The 21,868-nt window shown below is 37.9% G+C and overlaps 1 protein-coding gene across 5 annotated transcripts in view; it reads right to left on the bottom strand.

Moving 5' to 3' along the window:
- The window catches only part of LOC105468440 (teneurin transmembrane protein 1), an 839,487-nt gene that overhangs the window by 271,401 nt on the left and 546,218 nt on the right, over window positions 1-21,868 (bottom strand). For all 5 annotated transcript variants that reach the window (XM_071089007.1, XM_071089006.1, XM_024788669.2 and 2 more), the window contains one exon: window positions 14,756-14,908. In XM_071089007.1, the coding sequence (XP_070945108.1) occupies window positions 14,756-14,908 (153 nt within the window). The remainder of the gene's footprint in view (window positions 1-14,755; window positions 14,909-21,868) is intronic.

Here is a 21,868-nt window from a genome sequence, read left to right as displayed (position 1 = left end):
CGGATCACAAGGTCAGGAGTTTGAGACCAGCCTGGCCAACATGGTGAAACCCCATCTCTACTGAAGATACAAAACTTAGCCAGGCATGGTGGCACGCGCCTGTAATCCCAGCTACTCGGGAGGCTGAGGCAGGAGAATCGCTTGAACCCAGGAGGCGGAGGTTGCAGTGAGTCAAGATTGCGCCACTGCACTCCAGCCTGGGTGACAGGGTGAGACTTTGTCTCAATAATAGTAATAATAATAATAATAATAATAATAATGTCTTCTTTTGAAAAATTTGTAAAAAAAAAAAAAAAAAAAGGAATAACATGACCCAACTGCCCTTTTGTCTAATTATCATACTATTTATCTCCTTCCTTTCCTTGTCGAACTGTTTCTATCAACTGTGCTATTGTTTCATTATCCACTTACCACCTAAGCTATTACCATCTGCATTTCCCCCTTACCACTTGATTATTCCATTCTCCTAAATACGTACTCCTCAAGATCACTAGGAGTGATTTTTCTTGTTTTCCAAGGTCTGGCTCAAACTACTTCTCCAAAAACAGTCATATTTTCATCTTCTTCTTTTAAGCCTGTTAATCACCTAACCATCTTATTTTTATTTCTGTACAACAGTTTGTTGCATGTTGTTTGTATTGTACGTGTTTGTATGCATGTTTCTTCCAGCTGTCCTATGTAATGGGAATCTGCTCAAGGGCAAGCACTATGTCTTCTGCTTTATTTGTTAGCTTTCCACAGTACTTAGTACAGTTAAAGTAGCAGCTTGGCTGATACAGGATTAAAAAGTATGAGCTTCTGTGTTTCCGAATACTAAGAATTTCAGTTTTCTTTCCTTGTTATTAGTTCAATGGAGCATTTGAGGTGGTCAGGTATGGTTTCTCTTTCAACTCAACTTTTTAACTGTTATTTTTCCCTCACCTAGAACCAAGAAGAGAAGATGGTATCTGTGTATAGTTGTGGCTGACACTTTCAGTATAATTATAATGAAAATAGAAAATGACCATTAAAATGACTAAGGGAAAAATGGAAGCTACAAGAAGAATACAAAAGCAAACACAAGGACTCTTAATAATAAACATGTGGAGGCTAAAAAAGAATATGTGATTATCATCTAGGAGATTACAAAAGTTCCATGCAGGAAAAATGCAGATTTGTGCACTAAATTCTGGAACTCTAAAACTTCATATTCAAAAGTAAACTTCAAGTAACTAGAATTACATTGGACTCCACAAAAAAAGCTAGTAAATGTTTAAACTTCCTTTAAAAGTAATACAGGTTCAAAGATATAAATGGATACAACAGAATTAAATATATGCATGGCTGATAAACTTCTACAATGGACTAGCTCCTCCACAAAAATAAAATGTTGTAAAAATGTTATGGGAAGATCCCTTAGCTTTGATAGGACTAGTCCAGGAGGATAAACATGGCATTCTATAGCATACCACTTAGTGACCCTGTCAGATACAGACTGTTAGACTAGAGGGACCACAAGACAGACCTATTTCTTATTGCATCACAGGAAAGGTGTATATTAGTTTTTTTTTTTTTAAGTAAAATGAGGATCAAAATGAAACAAGAATGAAACACTAAACACCAAGGACATTTAACGTGATTTTTTATACAATAAATAAGTTTGTCTTTCAGCATAGGAAACCCTTTCCACAAATCTGTTTTAGAAGTCAAGTCTCCAGTATGCTTTAGGAAAGCTTTTGTTAAAACTGAAGTATATTGATAAAGTGATTTAATATAGTTGAAAACAAGCTGCAGCACTCTAGCTGGGCCCTCTGAAGCCTTATGTTAGGGAAACATCTATATAGCATTATAGGAAACATTTACTGTAATTTGCCATCAATCTTTAAAAATAATACTGTTACACTCCCAACAATGTTGTCTTTGTTAGTGCATAACTTCTATTTTATTCATGTGGTTTGTTGTGCTTATATGAATTATTCCCAATTCTACCTCAATGTCTTGGGCTCTAATATCCTTTAAGTAAAAGATACTGAAACTATGGGTTGACTCAGAGGGCTGCCCAATATCCTCATGTCCTATGAACCAATATTGCAGAACCACAGAATTATACTGCAGGACTGCATTCCATCTGAATGCACAATGATTACCTGGGTGGGGTTGGTGCAGTTTTTTAGTTTGGTACCACATGATGAATCTTTATCTACTGACTGGGTCTGTGAAATAAACATCTGCAAAACCTTAAGTAAATTAAAATTTAACCTGTTATTTCAGGTCCACAATTGTCATCGTATAAAATGTTCCAAGGCATTTATGCCTCAGATAAAGAAAAAAAAAAAAAGCAACACACACACACACACACACACACACACACACACCCCTCTTCTGGATAGGTTCACAATGAAAGGTGGCTGTAAATGGTACATTTTGCACTGCCATTTAGTTTTCAATTCCCAAGGGTACTTGTGGTATGTGTGTGTTTGTGTGTGTATCTTTTGCTTTGTGGAGGAGGGAGAATGCTCGCTGAAAGGAGATCTTAGATGTAAAATATAAGATTTGCCAAGTACTCTTAAGGAAGAGTACAGTATTTGAACTGTATGCATTGAGATTTTTAATCAAGATAGCCATTATTTAAACAAACTGGCTTCGAGAAAGGAATTTTTTTGAAAAACGAAAGAAAAAGCTCAAGGAAGGGTGCTGAGCTAACAGTAAAGAGAAACTGGATCACTATCTCAGCTCTGTCTTTAGTTATGTTGATTGTCTATTGTGCAAGGCAAATCACATAACTTTCTTGTGTTTTCTTTTCAACTATAAAACATGGGTAACACAGCTGGGCATGGTGGCTCATGCTTGCAATCCCAGCACTTTGGGAGGCCGAGGCAGGCAGATCACCGGAGGTTGGGAGTTCGAGACCAGCCTGACCAACATGGAGAAACTCTGTCTCTACTAAAAAAAAAAAAAAATTAGCCTGGCGTGGTGGTGCATGCCTCTAATCCCAGCTACTAGGGAGGCTGAGGCAAGAGAATCGCTTGAACCCGGGAGGTGGAAGTTGCATTGAGCCGAGATTGTGCCATTGCACTCCAGCCTGGGCAACAAGAGCAAAACTCCGTCTAGAAAGAAAGAAAAGAAAACAAAAGAAAAGAAAAGAAAAAAGAAAAGAAAAGAAAGAAAGAAAGGGTAACAATAGCTGCCACAGAATAAAATTATTATGTGAATAAAAGACATTAAAGTATTTTACAATTGTAAATGTGAAGTGCAAGCTGTTAGTGTTATATACATGTCAAAACTCCAAACTTACAAGGTAGGAAACTGGGAATTAATTGTTTGAATTACAACGGAATTCTCTGCAAGTACTTTAAATGGCAAATGTGGTTTACAAACTTTATAGACATACATTTCAACCTCTTTCCAGGAGTATATCCCTTTTGTAAAAATAGGTCCACTTTTACTTGTATTGGCTCATTATTCTTCCTTAACTACAGAATTTGAATTCACTAACTCATAGTGTGTACAGTTGAAAGGGATCTTAGAGATAAGTCAGCCTTGTGTTTTGTCAAAGCTTTAGCAGCTGCTCAGAGAATAGAGGGCAAATAAAGCAAAGAGGAAGGGAATGGGAGTTTTGCCAGGAATCTGCCCCCTTCCCTCGCTGTATCTGGAGAAACTTGGCTTTTATCTGTTTTCTATTTAAATTTGTAATTTCTGGGTAAGATTTAATTTGTAAGAAGGTTTTCTTTGCCCACTAGCCCCACCTCTTTTCTGCCCCTAGAAAGGGTTGAAAGCCAATTCCCTTATTTTTCAGATGAGAAACTGGAGCCTAGAGAGGTGAGGCTATAGTTACTGTTAGGTCTTGGCTCAAGCATCTTCACGACAGGCTATAAATTGTGTCATATCAATCAGCTGTATTTTGTTTACATGGTCATATATTCAGCAGACACTGACTGGAAAAATGTCATTTTTTTCCAACTTTGTGGAGATAGATCGTGCAGGATGAATTTAAAAGAAATGCCACTTTCCCCCAAGGCCAGGCTTTTGCAAAATTGTAATGGAGATAAAGACTGCTTTTAGTATTCTTTAGTTCTCTCTTTCCCCACCCATCCTTCTTTGTTCCCAGTGTTCTATTTTGGCATTCAACCTGCAGGAATTCAGTATCCTCGACTACCCAATAAATTTCATCTTCATTTATATTGCTACTGACAATACACGACTTTACCTGAGCCCTAATGCTCCTGGAAAACAATTTTGCTTAAGAAATTCCCCAACCTTTTGTTTTCCGAAATTCTCCCACTTTTTTGTGTCCTGGGAAATGACTTATGCAAAAAAACCATAACATCGACAACAAACAAACAAAAGCCCAAACAAACACATACAAAACACCCTTTCCTAAATGACTTAAGATAAAACTCTCTGTCCCTTCTTTCCCGTGATTTCCCTAAGACTCATCTATAATTACACCCCTGAAAAGACCAAACACAGACTTTTCCCCTATTGCCTGAACCCACTGAAAGGCCATATACAGACCCTCCAATCTCCCGTTCTTTGTCTCATAAATAATTAGTTGAGATTAGAACTGTCTGTTTCCCTGAAACTAGCTAGACACAGAGATACACATTTCCTGTTCAGCTAACCGATACTTCCCCTGATTGCAACATGATCCCACCAGTAAATCATCTCACATGTAACCCATCTACCCCTGCCTATATAAGACCAAGACAAAACCTCCCTATTGCAATAGCCTGAATAAAATCAATTTCTTTACTTGTTCAGTTTTTCTCTGTGATACTTCCTTATTGAAAACCTTTTCAGAAATTTATATATTTAGTTTATCTTATACTATTACAATAACAGGTGAAAAATACAAAACGTGAAACTCAGCACCTTCTCTCCTAGTCCCAGCTCTTTCTATGTGATCTCAACTTTTCTGGACCTAATTTTCTTCATTTCTAAATAAGGATATTGGATTTGATAATCTTTAAGATTTTAACATTCTAATTTGTTGATAAATTATGTGAGGTAGTTACTTTTAATTTTATTTACAGACATTACATAACTCAGGTCTAGGAATAAAGTCTTTTATTTGCTCATATCCTCTGCTCTGTTTAAAGCAGTTGTTACATAATGTTTACTGGTTAAATAGTTATAGGCCAGGCACAGTGGCTCACATCTGTAATCCCAGCACTTTGGCAGGCCGAGGCAGGTGGATCACTTGAGGTCAGGAGTTTGAGACCAGCCTGGCCAACATGGTGAAAACCCATCTCTACTAAAAATCCAAAAATTAGCCACGTGTGGTGGTGGGCACCTGTAGTCCCAGCTACTTGGGAGGCTGAGGCAGGAGAATCGCTTGAACCTGGGAGGCAGAGGTTGCAGTGAGCCGAGATTGTGCCATTGCACTCTAACCTGGGCGACAGAGCGAGACTCCATCTCAAAAAAAAAAAAAAAAAAAAAAAAAAAGTTATGACTAGTTTGTAAGCCTCTAATGTAGTGCGGGACTATTTTGGTACAATACTTTCAATTTTATAAATATTTATTTAATAATGACAACTAAGATTTTTCTGGTAGATTACAGCATGTGGTTGTGACTTATATCTACTTATTGAAATTCTAGCGTGTTAGCATACTAAACATCTATAATCAAATACTCTTGTTTTATATATATATATACACATACACACATATATATGTGTATGTATATATAGTGTGTGTGTGTGTGTGTCTATATATATATATATATATATATATATATATATATATATAACAACTGTTAATGGGAAACCAATTCCAGTAGAATTTGATGTTTCTTTAAAAAGTGTCATTCATCATTATCTGATGATGATAGTGATAATAGTTTCAAAATAATAGATTTTATATTGGTAAGTAGAGACCAAACTTTAAAGACAGAAAATATTTCAATCTCTAGAAGGTCATCATTCACTGCAAAGTTCATACTGGTTTGAAAGCAGGTTCTATAGCACCTAACAGAATGTCAATGAAGTTCAAAAACCTCAAGGCAATTTTCCAATCTTTTGGTCCAATAGTAACTGCTGCTAAATTAAGCAATGTGTCAGGGACTGTGCTATATGCTTTATGTCAATTGTTTAATTAACTCCTTACTATGACCATATGAGACAGGTACTATTATTATCACCCTTATGTTACAGATGAGGGCACTGGCTGGGCGAGGTTTTGTCAATTACTTGAGGTTGGAGAGATAATGATGGCACAGTTAGTATTTAAAGCCAGGCCTCTCTGACTCCAGAATCCAGGCTTTTAACCACAGTGCTGTAATGCCCAATCTTCTAGGAGAGTAGAGAAAAAAATTTAAAAATAATGATCTGGTTGTCAGCTTCATATTTAGCGCATACAGTATCAAGATACGCTTCTAGAGCTATATTTATGGGATGTGTCTTATGTAGAAAATCATGAAAGGATACAACTGAACATTTGAAAATATCCTTCTACTGTATTACATCTTCTAAAAGGTTTGGATTAGTATACATATGGCATTAAAAAAAGGAACTATGTTTTTATTTGGTAAGTAATATGCAGTAAAGACCTAATAGAGCAAAACCATGATGTGCAGATATAGTTAAGGTTTTGTTCAGGCTTCCATAAAAAGTCAGGTTAAGCTAACAACTTGTTGTATGAGGCATCAACCCATAATGATTTTTCTTTTCTTTTTTTTTTTAATTAATTTATTATTATTATACTTTAAGTTGTAGGGTACATGTGCATAACGTGCAGGTTTGTTACATATGTATACTTGTGCCATGTTGCTGTGCTGCACCCATCAACTCATCATTTACATCAGGTATAACTCCCAATGCAATCCCTCCCCCCGCCCCCCTCCCCATGATAGGCCCCTGTGTGTGATATTCCCCTTCCTGAGTTCGAGTGATCTCATTGTTCAGTTCCCACCTATGAGTGAGAACATGCGGTGTTTGGTTTTCTGTTCTTGTGATAGTTTGCTAAGAATGATGGATTCCAGCTGCATCCAAGTCCCTACAAAGGACTCAAACTCATCCTTTTTTATGGCTGCATAGTATTCCATGGTGTATATGTGCCACATTTTCTTAATCCAATCTGTCACTGATGGACATTTGGGTTGATTCCAAGTCTTTGCTATTGTGAATAGTGCCGCAATAAACATACGTGTGCATGTGTCTTTATAGCAGCATAATTTATAATCCTTTGGGTATATACCCAGTAATGGGATGGCTGGTCATATGGTACATCTAGTTCTAGATCCTTGAGGAATCGCCATACTGTTTTCCATAATGGTTGAACTAGTTTACAATCCCACCAACAGTATAAAAGTGTTCCTATTTCTCCACATCCTCTCCAGCACCTGTTGTTTCCTGACTTTTTAATGATCGCTATTCTAACTGGTGTGAGATGGTATCTCATTGTGGTTTTGATTTGCATTTCTCTGATGGCCAGTGATGATGAGCATTTTTTCATGTGTCTGTTGGCTGTATGAATGTCTTCTTTTGAGAAATGTCTGTTCATATCCTTTGCCCACTTTTTGATGGGGTTGTTTGTTTTTTTCTTGTAAATTTGTTTGAGTTCTTTGTAGGTTCTGCATATTAGCCCTTTGTCAGATGAGTAGATTGCAAAAATTTTCTCCCATTCTGTAGGTTGCCTGTTCACTCTGATGGTAGCGTCTTTTGCTGTGCAGAAGCTCTTTAGTTTAATGAGATCCCATTTGTCAATTTTGGCTTTTGCTGCCGTTGCTTTTGGTGTTTTAGACATGAAATCTTTGCCCTTGCCTATGTCCTGAATGGTACTACCTAGGTTTTCCTCTAGGATTTTTATGGTATTAGGTCTAACATTTAAGTCTCTAATCCATCTTGAATTAATTTTTGTATAAGGAGTAAGGAAAGGATCCAGTTTCAGCTTTCTACTTATGGCTAGACAATTTTCCCAGCACCATTTATTAAATAGGGAATCCTTTCCCCATTTCTTGTTTCTCTCAGGTTTGTCAAAGATCAAATGGCTGTAGATGTGTGGTATTATTTCTGAGGACTCTGTTCTGTTCCATTGGTCTATATCTCTGTTTTGGTACCAGTACCATGCTGTTTTGGTTACTGTAGCCTTGTAGTATAGTTTGAAGTCAGGTAGTGTGATGCCTCCAGCTTTGTTCTTTTGACTTAGGATTGTCTTGGAGACGTGGGCTCTTTTTTGGTTCCATATGAACTTTAAAGCAGTTTTTTCCAATTCTGTGAAGAAACTCATTGGTAGCTTGATGGGGATGGCATTGAATCTATAAATAACCTTGGGCAGTATGGCCATTTTCACAATATTGATTCTTCCTATCCATGAGCATGGTATGTTCTTCCATTTGTTTGTGTCCTCTTTTATTTCACTGAGCAGTGGTTTGCAGTTCTCCTTGAAGAGGTCCTTACATCCCTTGTAAGTTGGATTCCTAGGTATTTTATTGTCTTTGAAGCAATTGTGAATGGAAGTTCATTCCTGATTTGGCTCTCTGTTTGTCTGTTACTGGTGTATAAGAATGCTTGTGATTTTTGCACATTAATTTTGTATCCTGAGACTTTGCTGAAGTTGCTTATCAGCTTAGGGAGATTTTGGGCTGAGACAATGGGGTTTTCTAAATATACAATCATGTCATCTGCAAACAGGGACAATTTGACTTCTTCTTTTCCTACCTGAATACCCTTGATTTCTTTCTCTTGCCTGATTGCCCTAGCCAGAACTTCCAACACTATGTTGAATAGGAGTGGTGAGAGAGGGCATCCCTGTCTTGTGCCAGTTTTCAAAGGGAATTTTTCCAGTTTTTGCCCATTCAGTATGATATTGGCTGTGGGTTTGTCATAAATAGCTCTTATTATTTTGAGGTACGTTCCATCAATACCGAATTTATTGAGCGTTTTTAGCATGAAGGGCTGTTGAATTTTGTCAAAAGCCTTTTCTGCATCTATTGAGATAATCATGTGGTTCTTGTCTTTGGTTCTGTTTATATGCTGGATTATGTTTATTGATTTGCGAATGTTGAACCAGCCTTGCATCCCAGGGATGAAGCCCACTTGATCATGGTGGATAAGCTTTTTGATGTGTTGCTGAATCCGGTTTGCCAGTATTTTATTGAGGATTTTTGCATCGATGTTCATCAGGGATATTGGTCTAAAATTCTCTTTTTTTGTTGTGTCTCTGCCAGGCTTTGGTATCAGGATGATATTGGCCTCATAAAATGAGTTAGGGAGGATTCCCTCTTTTTCTATTGATTGGAATAGTTTCAGAAGCAATGGTACCAACTCCTCCTCTGGTAGAATTCAGCTGTGAATCCATCTGGTCCTGGACTTGTTTTGGTTGGTAGGCTATTAATTGTTGCCTCAATTTCAGAGCCTGCTATTGGTCTATTCAGGGATTCAACTTCTTCCTGGTTTAGTCTTGGAAGAGTGTAAGTGTCCAGGAAATTATTCATTTCTTCTAGATTTTCCAGTTTATTTGCGTAGAGGTGTTTATAGTATTCTCTGATGGTAGTTTGTATTTCTGTGGGGTCGGTGGTGATATCCCCTTTATCATTTTTAATTGCGTCAATTTGATTCTTCTCTCTTTTCTTCTTTATTAGTCTGGCTAGTGGTCTGTCAATTTTGTTGATCTTTCAAAAAACCAACTCCTGGATTCATTGATTTTTTGGAGGGTTTTTTGTGTCTCTATCTCCTTCAGTTCTGCTCTGATCTTAGTTATTTCTTGCCTTCTGCTAGCTTTCGAATGTGTTTGCTCTTGCTTCTCTAGTTCTTTTAATTGCGATGTTAGAGTGTCAATTTTAGATCTTTCCTGCTTTCTCTTGTGGGCATTTAGTGCTATAAATTTCCCTCTACACACTGCTTTAAATGTGTCCCAGAGATTCTGGTATGTTGTATCTTTGTTCTCATTGGTTTCAAAGAACATCTTTATTTCTGCCTTCATTTCGTTATGCACCCAGTAGTCATTCAGGAGCAGGTTGTTCAGTTTCCATGTAGTTGAGCGGTTTTGATTGAGTTTCTTAGTCCTGAGTTCTAGTTTGATTGCACTGTGGTCTGAGAGACAGTTTGTTATAATTTCTGTTTTTGTACATTTGCTGAGGAGTGCTTTACTTCCAATTACATGGTCAATTTTGGAGTAAGTATGATGTGGTGCTGAGAAGAATGTATATTCTGTTGATTTGGGGTGGAGAGTTCTATAGATGTCTATTAGGTCTGCTTGCTGCAGAGATGAATTCAATTCCTGGATATCCTTGTTAACTTTCTGTCTCGTTGATCTGTCTAATGTTGACAGTGGAGTGTTGAAGTCTCCCATTATTATTGTATTGGAGTCTAAGTCTCTTTGTAAGTCTCTAAGGACTTGCTTGATGAATCTGGGTGCTCCTGTATTGGGTGCATATATATTTAGGATAGTTAGCTCTTCCTGTTGAATTGATCCCTTTACCATTATGTAATGGCCTTCTTTGTCTCTTTTGATCTTTGATGGTTTAAAGTCTGTTTTATCAGAGACTAGTATTGCAACCCCTGCTTTTTTTTGTTCTCCATTTGCTTGGTAAATCTTCCTCCATCCCTTTATTTTGAGCCTATGTATGCCTCTGCGTGTGAGATGGGTCTCCTGAATACAGCAGACTGATGGGTCTTGACTCTTTATCCAGTTTGCCAGTCTGTGTCTTTTAATTGGAGCATTTAGTCCATTTACTTTTAAGGTTAAGATTGTTATGTGTGAACTTGATCCTGCCATTATGATATTAACTGGTTATTTTGCTCGTTAGTTGATGCAGTTTCATCCTAGCCTCAATGGTCTTTACATTTTGGCATGTTTTTGTAATGGCTGGTACCGGTTGTTCCTTTCCATTTTTAGTGCTTCCTTCAGGGTCTCTTGTAAGGCAGGCCTAGTGGTGACAAAATCTCTAAGCATTTGTTTATCTGTAAAGGATTTTATTTCTCCTTCACTTATGAAACTTAGTTTGGCTGGATATGAAATTCTGGGTTTAAAATTCTTTTCTTTAAGAATGTTGAATATTGGCCCCCACTCTCTTCTGGCTTGGAGAGTTTCTGCCGAGAGATCTGCTGTTAGTCTGATGGGCTTCCCTTTGTGGGTAACCTGACCTTTCTCTCTGGCTGCCCTTAAGATTTTTTCCTTCATTTCAACTTTGGTGAATCTGGCAATTATGTGTCTTGGAGTTGCTCTTCTCGAGGAGTATCTTTGTGGCGTTCTCTGTATTTCCTGAATTTGAATGTTGGCCTGCCCTACTAGGTTGGGGAAGTTCTCCTGGATGATATCCTGAAGAGTGTTTTCCAACTTGGTTCCATTTTCCCCCTCACTTTCAGGCACCCCAATCAGACGTAGATTTGGTCTTTTTACATAATCCCATACTTCTTGCAGGCTTTGTTCATTTCTTTTTCTTCTTTTTTCTTTTGGTTTCTCTTCTCGCTTCATTTCATTCATTTGATCCTCAATCGCTGATACTCTTTCTTCCAGTTGATCGAGTCGGTTACTGAAGCTTGTGCATTTGTCACGTATTTCTCGTGTCATGGTTTTCATTTCTTTCATTTCGTTTAGGACCTTCTCTGCATTAATTACTCTAGCCATCAATTCTTCCACTTTTTTTTCAAGATTTTTAGTTTCTTTGCGCTGGGTACGTAATTCCTCCTTTAGCTCTGAGAAATTTGATGGACTGAAGCCTTCTTCTCTCATCTCGTCAAAGTCATTCTCCGTCCAGCTTTGATCCGTTGCTGGCGATGAGCTGCACTCCTTTGCCGGGGGAGATGCGCTCTTATTTTTTGAATTTCCAGCTTTTCTGCCCTGCTTTTTCCCCATCTTTGTGGTTTTATCTGCCTCTGGTCTTTGATGATGGTGATGTACTGATGGGGTTTTGGTGTAGGTGTCCTTCCTGTTTGATAGTTTTCCTTCTAACAGTCAGGACCCTCAGCTGTAGGTCTGTTGGAGATTGCTTGAGGTCCACTCCAGACCCTGTTTGCCTGGGTATCAGCAGCAGAGGCTGCAGAAGATAGAATATTTCTGAACAGTGAGTGTACCTGTCTGATTCTTGCTTTGGAAGCTTCCTCTCAGGGGTGTACTCCTCCCTGTGAGGTGTGGGGTGTCAGACTGCCCCTAGTGGGGGATGTCTCCCAGTTAGGCTACTCAGGGGTCAGGGACCCACTTGAGCAGGGAGTCTGTCCCTTCTCAGATCTCAACCTCCGTGTTGGGAGATCCACTGCTCTCTTCAAAGCTGTCAGACAGAGTCGTTTGCTTCTGCAGAGGTGTCTGCTGCGTTTGTTTAGTTTACTGTGCCCTGTCCCCAGAGGTGGAGTCTACAGAGACAGGCAGGTTTCCTTGAGCTGCTGTGAGCTCCAGCCAGTTGGAGCTTCCCAGCAGCTTTGTTTACCTACTTAAGCCTCAGCAATGGCGGGCGCCCCTCCCCCAGCCTCGCTGCTGCCTTGCCGGTAGATCACAGACTGCTGTGCTAGCAATGAGGGAGGCTCCGTGGGTGTGGGACCCTCCCGGCCAGGTGTGGGATATGATCTCCTGGTGTGCCTGTTTGCTTAAAGCGCAGTATTGGGGTGGGAGTTACCCGATTTTCCAGGTGTTGTGTGTCTCAGTTCCCCTGGCTAGGAAAAGGGACTCCCTTCCCCCTTGCGCTTCCCAGGTGAGGCAATGCCTCGCCCTGCTTCAGCTCTCGCTGGTCGGGCTGCAGCAGCTGACCAGCACCGATCGTCCGGCACTCCCCAGTGAGATGAACCCAGTACCTCAGTTGAAAATGCAGAAATCACCGGTCTTCTGTGTCGCTCGCGCTGGGAGTTGGAGACTGGAGCTGCTCCTATTCGGCCATCTTCGATTTTTCTTAATAAAGTATTTAATTGAAGTCGGTTTGCTCTGTTCATTGTTATAATCGAGCAGAAACTTAAAGCATTTTTCATTTATGAAACTTGTCACAACACATTAAAAATATAGGTGAGTAGAATTTCTCTAAAATCGATCGTGAATAGACTCTGGGGCTTTGCTTTCATTGTGTAAAAAGTTTTTTTGGTCTTCACAGATGTTCCATATAAGGATTTTAGTACAGTGTAGAAGTTAAGAGATTAGACTCTGGAATCAGACCACCACTTACTAGCTCTGTGACACTGGGCAAGTTACTTAACCTCTCTGTGCCTCTGTTTCTCATTTGGACAACGGGGACCATAATGTGACCTTCATGATATAATCCATGTAAAGTATCTGGAACAATTCTTGACACGTGGTAATTTTAAATTAATTTTAACCATCATCATCAACTTACTTTATGGAAAGGAATCAAAAGAGGTCTGAATTAGAATATAAAATCAAATATACTATAATGACAACTATGTGATGACCTGCTGTCTTGCATGTTTCGTTTTCCTCAGACAGATAAATTCTGATTTTTAGTGTGAATGGTAAGAAACCCTAGGTAGATAACACCAAATGATAGCTCTTGTACCTTCAGATGTAAGGGGATAAAATAGCAGAAGAGAAGGTAAGGGAGAAAAAGCAGGTAAGGGAGATAAGGAAGAAAAATCTGAGCAGTAAGCGTGGCAGACTTTTTTCTCTGCCACCTCTGACCCCTCTACTGTCCTCAGCCACTCTCAGCAGTAACAGTGAAACTGCTGGGAAAGGTCACTCCAGGCTAGAAACAAGTATTTTGAAATGAGAACATACAGCAAACTGCATCATGAATTGAAAACTAGAGCAAACCATAATATTTTCCTGAACCCTAAGCATTAATTTTTACTGAAGCATGGATTAAAGTTACCTTTTCAAAAGCAAACAAAAACAAAACGAAACAAAACCCACAAACAAGCCCCCCACCACCAAAGGAATTAAAAACACAAGGGAAGAGTAGTAACCCAAATAATTACTGCATTAAAAAATGATGTCTTAGTTGCAACTAATGAACCAAAATAAGACTGTGTTACCACCTGTATAAAATTGTAAGTTTCTTGGAGGTAAGGTTTTGGTCATTCATTCATTTATTTATTTTTGTTCTCCAAATATTACCCAGGATATTGCTGACTATACATATTATTCTCAATTTCTACTATTTAAATTGACTTCCTGGAATTTTACACGGCTCAAGTCCCTCTGTACTGAATCCTATTTCAATAAATATATAAACTTCCAGCTATTTTCACTGCTTGTATATTAAGACTAAGATCATTCAATGTGAATAAGATGTTGGGAGTGCTGGTACTGTGACATTTATTATAAATAAGTCAGGTAGTTCAAGCTCACATTGGTTAAACTTAAAAGTTCAGGACTCAAAGTGATTTTTTTCCTTTCTCCCAACTAGGAAGAATTCATGTCCCCGAACTAGAAAAAAATCATGTTATCCAACTTTGACATAAGCATTCACCTTTACATTAAGCAGAAAAAGCTTTTTCATATTACAAATAGAAGAAATTTCCATATACCCTTTGTAAAATGTTATATATAAATGCTGGGCTTGGACACAGAGAACTTAATCAAAATCCCATGTTGCTTCAGGGTAGTTATATGCGAAATGCAATTTCCATTGTATTGAAGTCTCCATTCTGTAAATATTTATCTATTTTCAAAATTGCCAACATATTTGAAAAGTTTAATTGGTTTATACTCAAGGCACTAGAGACAGGGAAATTTTGCTTTCACAAGATATTTACACGCATTTATTCTGTCCACGTAGAGGACTTCTTTCAAGTGATCATAAAATTTAATGTGAAGTGAAACCATCCCAGCTACGGTCCTAATGACCAAATTAGAAGAAAAGTAATCAACAATCAATCAATCATTTTCATCACTGTACCTTTTTTCTCTGATTTATCAGAAACTTTTCCTCCAATTGGAGAGTAAGTAGTGTCCATGGACTCGGTCCCCCTGTTCCCTTTGCTAACTCCATTTGCATACAGCTCTCCTTCAACTGGTTGCAACTGCCAAGTCAGGCCGAACAAATGTACTGCTGCAAGAGAACAAGCCATACATTAATTTATTCCAGACTCACTGAGAAGATCTCCAAGCCAGGTATCCCTTTGCACCTAAAAATGTTACGAACAGTTTTCTTTTAGTTAGGCCAAGCAACTGGGAGTTTATACCTATACATCATACATGTAGCTACTTGCATGCTACGACACACATAAGTATTACCAGTTGTTATAGTAGCTGTTGTTAACATTTTGAGGCTAAAGCTATCCCAATGATAGGATTAGAAATTGGAATCAACTGTAGTACAATTAGACTTAGCTTCTCACTGCTGTGACCCTTTCGTTTTCCATTTCCCTTAGTCATGTAACACTAGTTTCCATATGGAAACTGTTACAGAGTAATGGTGGACAGACTATCATGAGAACATGGAAGACCTTCTCTATGGTTTTAATTCAATTCATTTCAGCAAATATTTCCTGAATGCCTAGTATGCATAAAGCCCTATGATAGTTGCTGCAGCTGTTAAAATGTAGATGCTTATTAGGGTGGGATTTGGTAGTAATACCAGGATAAAATAATATTATGCAGAATGATTGATATAAGACAGGTTTAAACTGCTATCAGAAGATTTAAAAGTACCCAGTGTTGGTCACTGTGCAGGAAGATGGGCACTCTCATACACTCCTGAGGAGGGTATAAAAATACAGTGACCTTTTTTGGAGGGCAATGTGGCACCATTTATCAAATGAACTGAAAATCTGATTTACCCTTTGAGCTTGTCAGGCCTCTGAGCCCAAGCCAAGCTACCGCATCCCCTGTGACTTGCACATACACGCCCAGATGGCCTGAAGTAACTGAAGAATCACAAAAGAAGTGAAAATGCCCTGCCCCGCCTTAACTGATGACATTCCATCACAAAAGAAGTGAAAATTGCCGGTCCTTGCCTTAAGTGATGACATTACCTTGTGCAAGTCCTTTTCCTGACTCATCCTGGCTCAAAAAGCTCCCCCACTGAGCACCTTGTGACCCCCACTCCTGCCCTCCAGAGAACAACCCCCTTTTGACTGTAATTTTCCTTTACCTACCCAAGTCCTATAAAATGGCCCCACCCTTATCTCCCTTTGCTGACTCTCTTTTCGGACTCAGCCCGCCTGCACCCAGGTGATTAAAAAGCTTTATTGCTCACACAAAGCCCGTTTGGTGGTCTCTTCACACGGACGCGCATGACAGAGCTAACAATTTAATTTCTGTGAATTAACTGAACGTTGCCAAAGTACAATGCTGTCTATTGTAACATCTGAAAATAATATTAGAAAGTTATAATCAATCTAAATATTCATCAAGAGATTAATCAAATAACCAATGAGATAGTAAATAATACAAGAGTATGTGGCTGCTAAAAATCATGTTGCAGAAGACCATGCAATGGTATGGGAAATATCCATAAGGTATCAAATGAAAAATATTAGGGTATTAAACATTATAAATAGTGTGATTTGAAGTGTGTGTGTTTGTGTATGTGTGCACATGTTCATGTCCAGAGAAAAAAGGTTTGGAAGAATATATAGCGACATGTTAACAGCATGGGAAACTTACAGAGAATTTTTATTTTTTTCTTTATGATTTCTGTGTTTTCCATATTTTTTACAATGTACATGTGTAACATTTGCTATCTGGGAAAAAGGAAGCTTTTGCTTTAAAAGAAATGGTTTAAAGGAACAGTAGATTAAAATAGGTTGGGATGATCAAGAATAATTTTTGAAGGAAGTGGGAGTAGATACAGACTTTGAAGGATGTGTAGGGCTTTGACAGGTGACAACAATTGGTGGGGAGAAGGGACAGGGCTGAATAAAGTATGACTTTGTAAAGTACATGATGTATCTGAGGCAAAAGAAGTTGCTGGGGTTCACTGGAGCTTAGCTATGTGCTGGTGCTAGTGGAAGTTAAGGCCAGAAAGGAAGATTGGAGCCATATTGTAGAGGACACTGAGTGGCACACTTATACATTTAGATTCAACTTATTAGGCAACAGAAAGGCATTTCTATTTTTTGAGAGGCTGAGTGATATGATCAGAATTTTTGGAGGATTAATTTGATAGTGGGGAGCACTGAAGGTTTTTAGGCAAATAACTGATATAATAAAAAACATCCTTTGCAGAAAGATAAATCCAGTAGTAGTATGGAGAATGAATCGGAGACCTAAAGATTTGGCAAATAAGTCAATTGGGATGGCATTGCAATAATCTAGGAAATAAGTAATTAGTGCTCCAATTAGAGTAGTGTCACAGGAGTGTCTCAATTATTTGCAGTGGGAATGCAAAGAAGATTTCTTAAGGAGAAATTGCATAAATTGCGTTTCAGGATTTGGCAACAGGTCCTCTCTCCTCTCTCTCTCTCTCTCTCTCTCTCTCTCGCTCTCTCTTTGTGTGTGTGTGTGTGTGTACGTGTGTGTTTGTATACACATTCATACATGTGTATAGGTGTGCTGAGGGAGGGCATAGAAAAAAGTGAGGGAAAGGAGGGAGGAATCCAAAATGGTTAAGGTTTTGAGCCTAACTGAAACAACGGTGGAACCATTAATAGAGTTAGAGAATTCTTTATTAGCCTACCACTTGCTACAAATAGTTGGTGCTGGATTTCTGTTTTGTTGATTGATGACTATTTGAATATGTGGCTTGAGACCGGATGAGAAGATGCAAGGAATGCAATGAATTCAGTCTTTGGGGCTGTTGAGTTTCTGGGAATGATGGGCCCTCCAGATAGTGAATGCTAACGATAGGAGGTTTGAAGTTCTGGAGGATATTAGAGCTAGAAAAAGACTGAAAAGTCATATATGCACAGAGACAACAGTTGAAGTTGTGAGAGTGAATGAAGTCACTGAAGGGAGAGAATGTTAGGAGAAAACAGTGCCTAGGGCAAAAAGCTGGAGAAACCTCTTGTTTGTTTTCTCATTGCATTTTTCAACATCAACCAAATCCTACCAAAAGGCAAAAAAAAAAAAAAAAAAAAAGTGAATCTGCTCATAAGCCATTTTATATTTCTCTTTGTGTTCCTAGGTGAACTGAAAGGGGCTAATTAGTATGTGTAACGCTCATATTTGAGTTAGTGACTGAGAACAGAGAAGGATAGCCTATTTAAAAATCATTCATCCACTTTTAGTTGCAGCTAAAGAGATTTCTAACACCTGCTTCCTAATTTATCCTTAAAACTTTTAAGCATTTAATTGGTTTCTACCCTTTTCTTTGGATTAAGGCCAGTGCTGCCTGAGGAATTTCTCTTGCAATTATTGGAAATAATTTTAACTCAAAGGATAGTGGTTCTGAGTAAGGTATGGTATGGCACATTAATAAAGCTATATTAGTGACATCCTTGAGATTTCCTTGCCAATGGACTCTAAGTTTGGTTTAACACACCTGTTCCAATTAGAGGTATTTTTCGGTTTTACAGAAAATTTGGTCTACTCTGCCTCCCAAATAATTTGAATATGATGGATAGTAGGAGCTATATTGAAAATGTGTTTCATTCCCTTAGTTCAATTACTTTTGTGAAATTAGATGGACCATATATAACAAAAGGCATAGTAGTTTTCATTTAGAAGACTAAGGGGGTTATTTTATATGCTTTAAGTTGAGCCAGTTTCCTGGGGCACTTGAAAATGTGAGAAAATGCACGTGGTGAGATTCACTTCAAAATATATAAGGCAAGGATTAATTTTTCACCATCAAATGAAATGGACTGCTTCCATTCAATCAAGACACATAAAGAGGTATGGGCACATTTAGTAGAACACTCTTTGAGAGCAGTGAAGCTTGGTAATTTTTCGAACTTGCTATATCTTTCCCAGGGAACAAGCTGTTTGTAATATATATTTGTGTGAATATATGATGAAAGTTAATTATTTGCTACAGACCACAGACAAGTATCATGGCAAGGCTACTGGCCTTTTATTTCATCCAAACATAGGTACTGGCCAACCAAAATGGCTATCAGATATAAACAACTAATACAGTCTAACCAGTACACACTGGCTGAATGTCAGCTTTAGATACAGTATAAAGACAGCTTCCTCAGTTTCTAGCGGATTCCCATCCAGATTTATGCCATGTGTTTAGAGCCACACTGTTTAGGTGAGTCCCCCAAACCCAAGAATAGACATTATGAGCCAATTGGCTAGAATAAGGGCAAAATTAGTAATGAACAAACAGGGCAATATTAAGTCATATTCACACGTTGATTCAACAAATACTTTTTTTGAGTGCCTACTCTATACAAGGCACTGTGTTTTTTTTGTTTTGTTTTGTTTTTTTTTTCTGAGTTTACAACAGCAAACAACATAAGAAAATCTCTACCCTCCCAGAACTTATATGAGAGGGTAGTGGGTTAAGACAGGCAAAGAAAAAATACATGATATAAAATATAAGATAGAATATAACTGTTATGGAAACAAACCAAAAAACAAAAAACAGCAAATAAACTAGGTAACATTGGGTAGTTATAAGTGCTATGAAGGTAACAATAGGTAAGGGTGGTCAGAGAAGCCCTCTTGGAGGAGGTAACATTTGAGCAAAGATTATAAGGAAGTGAAGCCATTGTGAATATCTAGGGGAAGACAAAATAGAATTTATAGAAAGCCCTGAAGTCTTACATGAAGTGTGTGAGAAATACTAAGGAGCCCAGTGTGAGCTCAGTCAGAACGGCAAAGAGTGGTAGGAACACTCATACACATAAGTACCAGACCCATAATCTTGTTACCTCAGTACGCTAGCCAACTTTGCAAACTGGTCACCAACAAATAAGAATTAGAAAGTAATAAACCTAAAATCTCACATACCAGAATATACACCTTCAAATGAGCACTGCTGGTTAAAGTAGATGTAATATAAGTAGTCTTGACTGTAAGTAAGGTCAAATTTACTGTTCCCTAAGACATAAGACATATAACACACACATACACATATATCATATATATATATATATACACACACACACACACTCAATGAATGGAGATGGATGCTACCCAGATCTCTGAGGGAGTACCCATCCTGTTATTTGCATTTCACTGAAACTCAGTGGTTGGATAGAATGTTTATGTCTATTCAAATATTCCAGGAATGATGTATTTTCAGCAGATTAAAAATGGCAGTCCTTAATGCTCTTTTAGCAAATGTTCCCTGGTGCTGAGCCCTGTACATTTTATTATTATTCTCCTTCTTGTTCTATCCAATTGCAAAGAGCCATGTTCTAAAATTATAAATTCGTTACAAAGTTCAGGTAATGAATGGATTGTCTTGGCTGTCCTCAATTCCAAATTCAATCAAGTACCTTGGAACCCAAGGCAGGCTGACTCCATGTACAGAAGCTCTTCTTAACTTACGCATTTCTGTAGAAACCTCCAAATCTCTGTTTTCTCTCTGCATACTGTTAGAATGTTGGACTTTGTTTCTCATAAACAAGACTGGTGGTCTCTATTAACATTTGTAATCAATAATCCTTTCCCATCCCATCCCACTTTCTTTCAAAAGGCAATCATTGACTAAAATAAAAAAACAAACAAACCCACAGGAATGCATCAGAAGTAAATGTGGGAAATACATGCTGAATGACTTAGGTCTATGCTATTCAATATGGTAGCCACTCATCACATGTGTCTATTGCACACTTGAAATGTGGCTAGTCAGAGTCGAAGACTTCGTATAAAAGAAAAAATATAAAAGATCACATTAATATTTTTATATTAATTACACATTGAAATGAAAATATTTTTGATATATCAGGTTAAATAAAATATGTATTTAAATTGATATCACCTGTTTCTTCTTACTTTTTTAATATGGCTACTATAAAACTTTAAGTTACATATATGGTTCACAATGTATTTCTGCTGAGCAGTGATGATCTTGGACTACCTACAACATTTCACAAAGAGATATGGTTCTCTTTTAGCACCCTGTCATAGAATCTACCATACTATATTAAAGACATCTGTTTACATGACTGTCTCATCATTATTAAGCACTCCAAAGGCAGGAACAATGCCCTCTGCATTTTTCTGTTCCTGGTACCTAACTCTGTTATTGGTAGTCAGGAAGTACTCTTCATTGCTGATAGGAGTGTAAAGTGGTAAAGTGGCTTTGGAAGGCAATGTTGATATCTATCACAATTTAAATTGAGAATATTCCTTGACCAAGGAATTCTACTTCTAAGAGTCTGTACTGAAGAAATAATCGCATGTGGGGCATAAAGGGGCATGTGCAAGGAAATTCACTATTGCATTGTTAATATATTGACTTTATTAATGCAGTTAAAAATTAGAACAACCAATCTATGGAAGAGTGGTACACCCGTACTATGAAATCCTTTGTAAGAATTAAAAGGACTGATACTGAGAAATTATCAGATTGAAGGAAACTAAGGAGACAGGATGACTAAATACAATATGTGGATCTAGAAAGAATCTTGTAACAGAAAAGACTGTGGAAAACTGGAGAACTCTGAATTAAACTCTAAGTTTAGTTAATAACCTCATACCAATGTTAATGTCTTAGTTTTAGTAATTGTACTATGTTTGTGCAAGATGCTAATATTGGGAGAAGCTCAGTGACAGGAATACAGTGATTCTGTGCTATATTTGTAACTTTTCTGTAAGTCTAAAATTATTTCAAATAAAAAGCCAAAAAGAGAGAGAAAAAGGACTGATTCAGTGATATGCTGGAGCTGGCTTATACTGGTTTACAAAAGCCAACTGTGCACGTCTCTTCCCAATTCCACCTCCAATGACTTTACATTGGCAGTTGAAATTGACCATGGCGGGTGTATTTACATCCTGGGAATTAGCAAATGTGGCAGATCAAGGCTTTTTGGGCCAGAGAACTTGTTAAACATTTATCAGCACATCACTGGATGATCTGTATGTACTGACATGAAACAAGCTCTAAGATTTTATGAAAAATGTTGTAGAACAATGCATATTCTATGATCTAGTTTAAGTAGAACATATG

The sequence above is a fragment of the Macaca nemestrina genome, chromosome X (assembly GCF_043159975.1).
Source record: "Macaca nemestrina isolate mMacNem1 chromosome X, mMacNem.hap1, whole genome shotgun sequence".
NCBI lineage: Eukaryota > Metazoa > Chordata > Mammalia > Primates > Cercopithecidae > Macaca > Macaca nemestrina.
The sequence above is the reverse complement of the archived record's forward strand: the minus strand, read 5'-3'. Positions and strand labels throughout refer to the sequence as shown.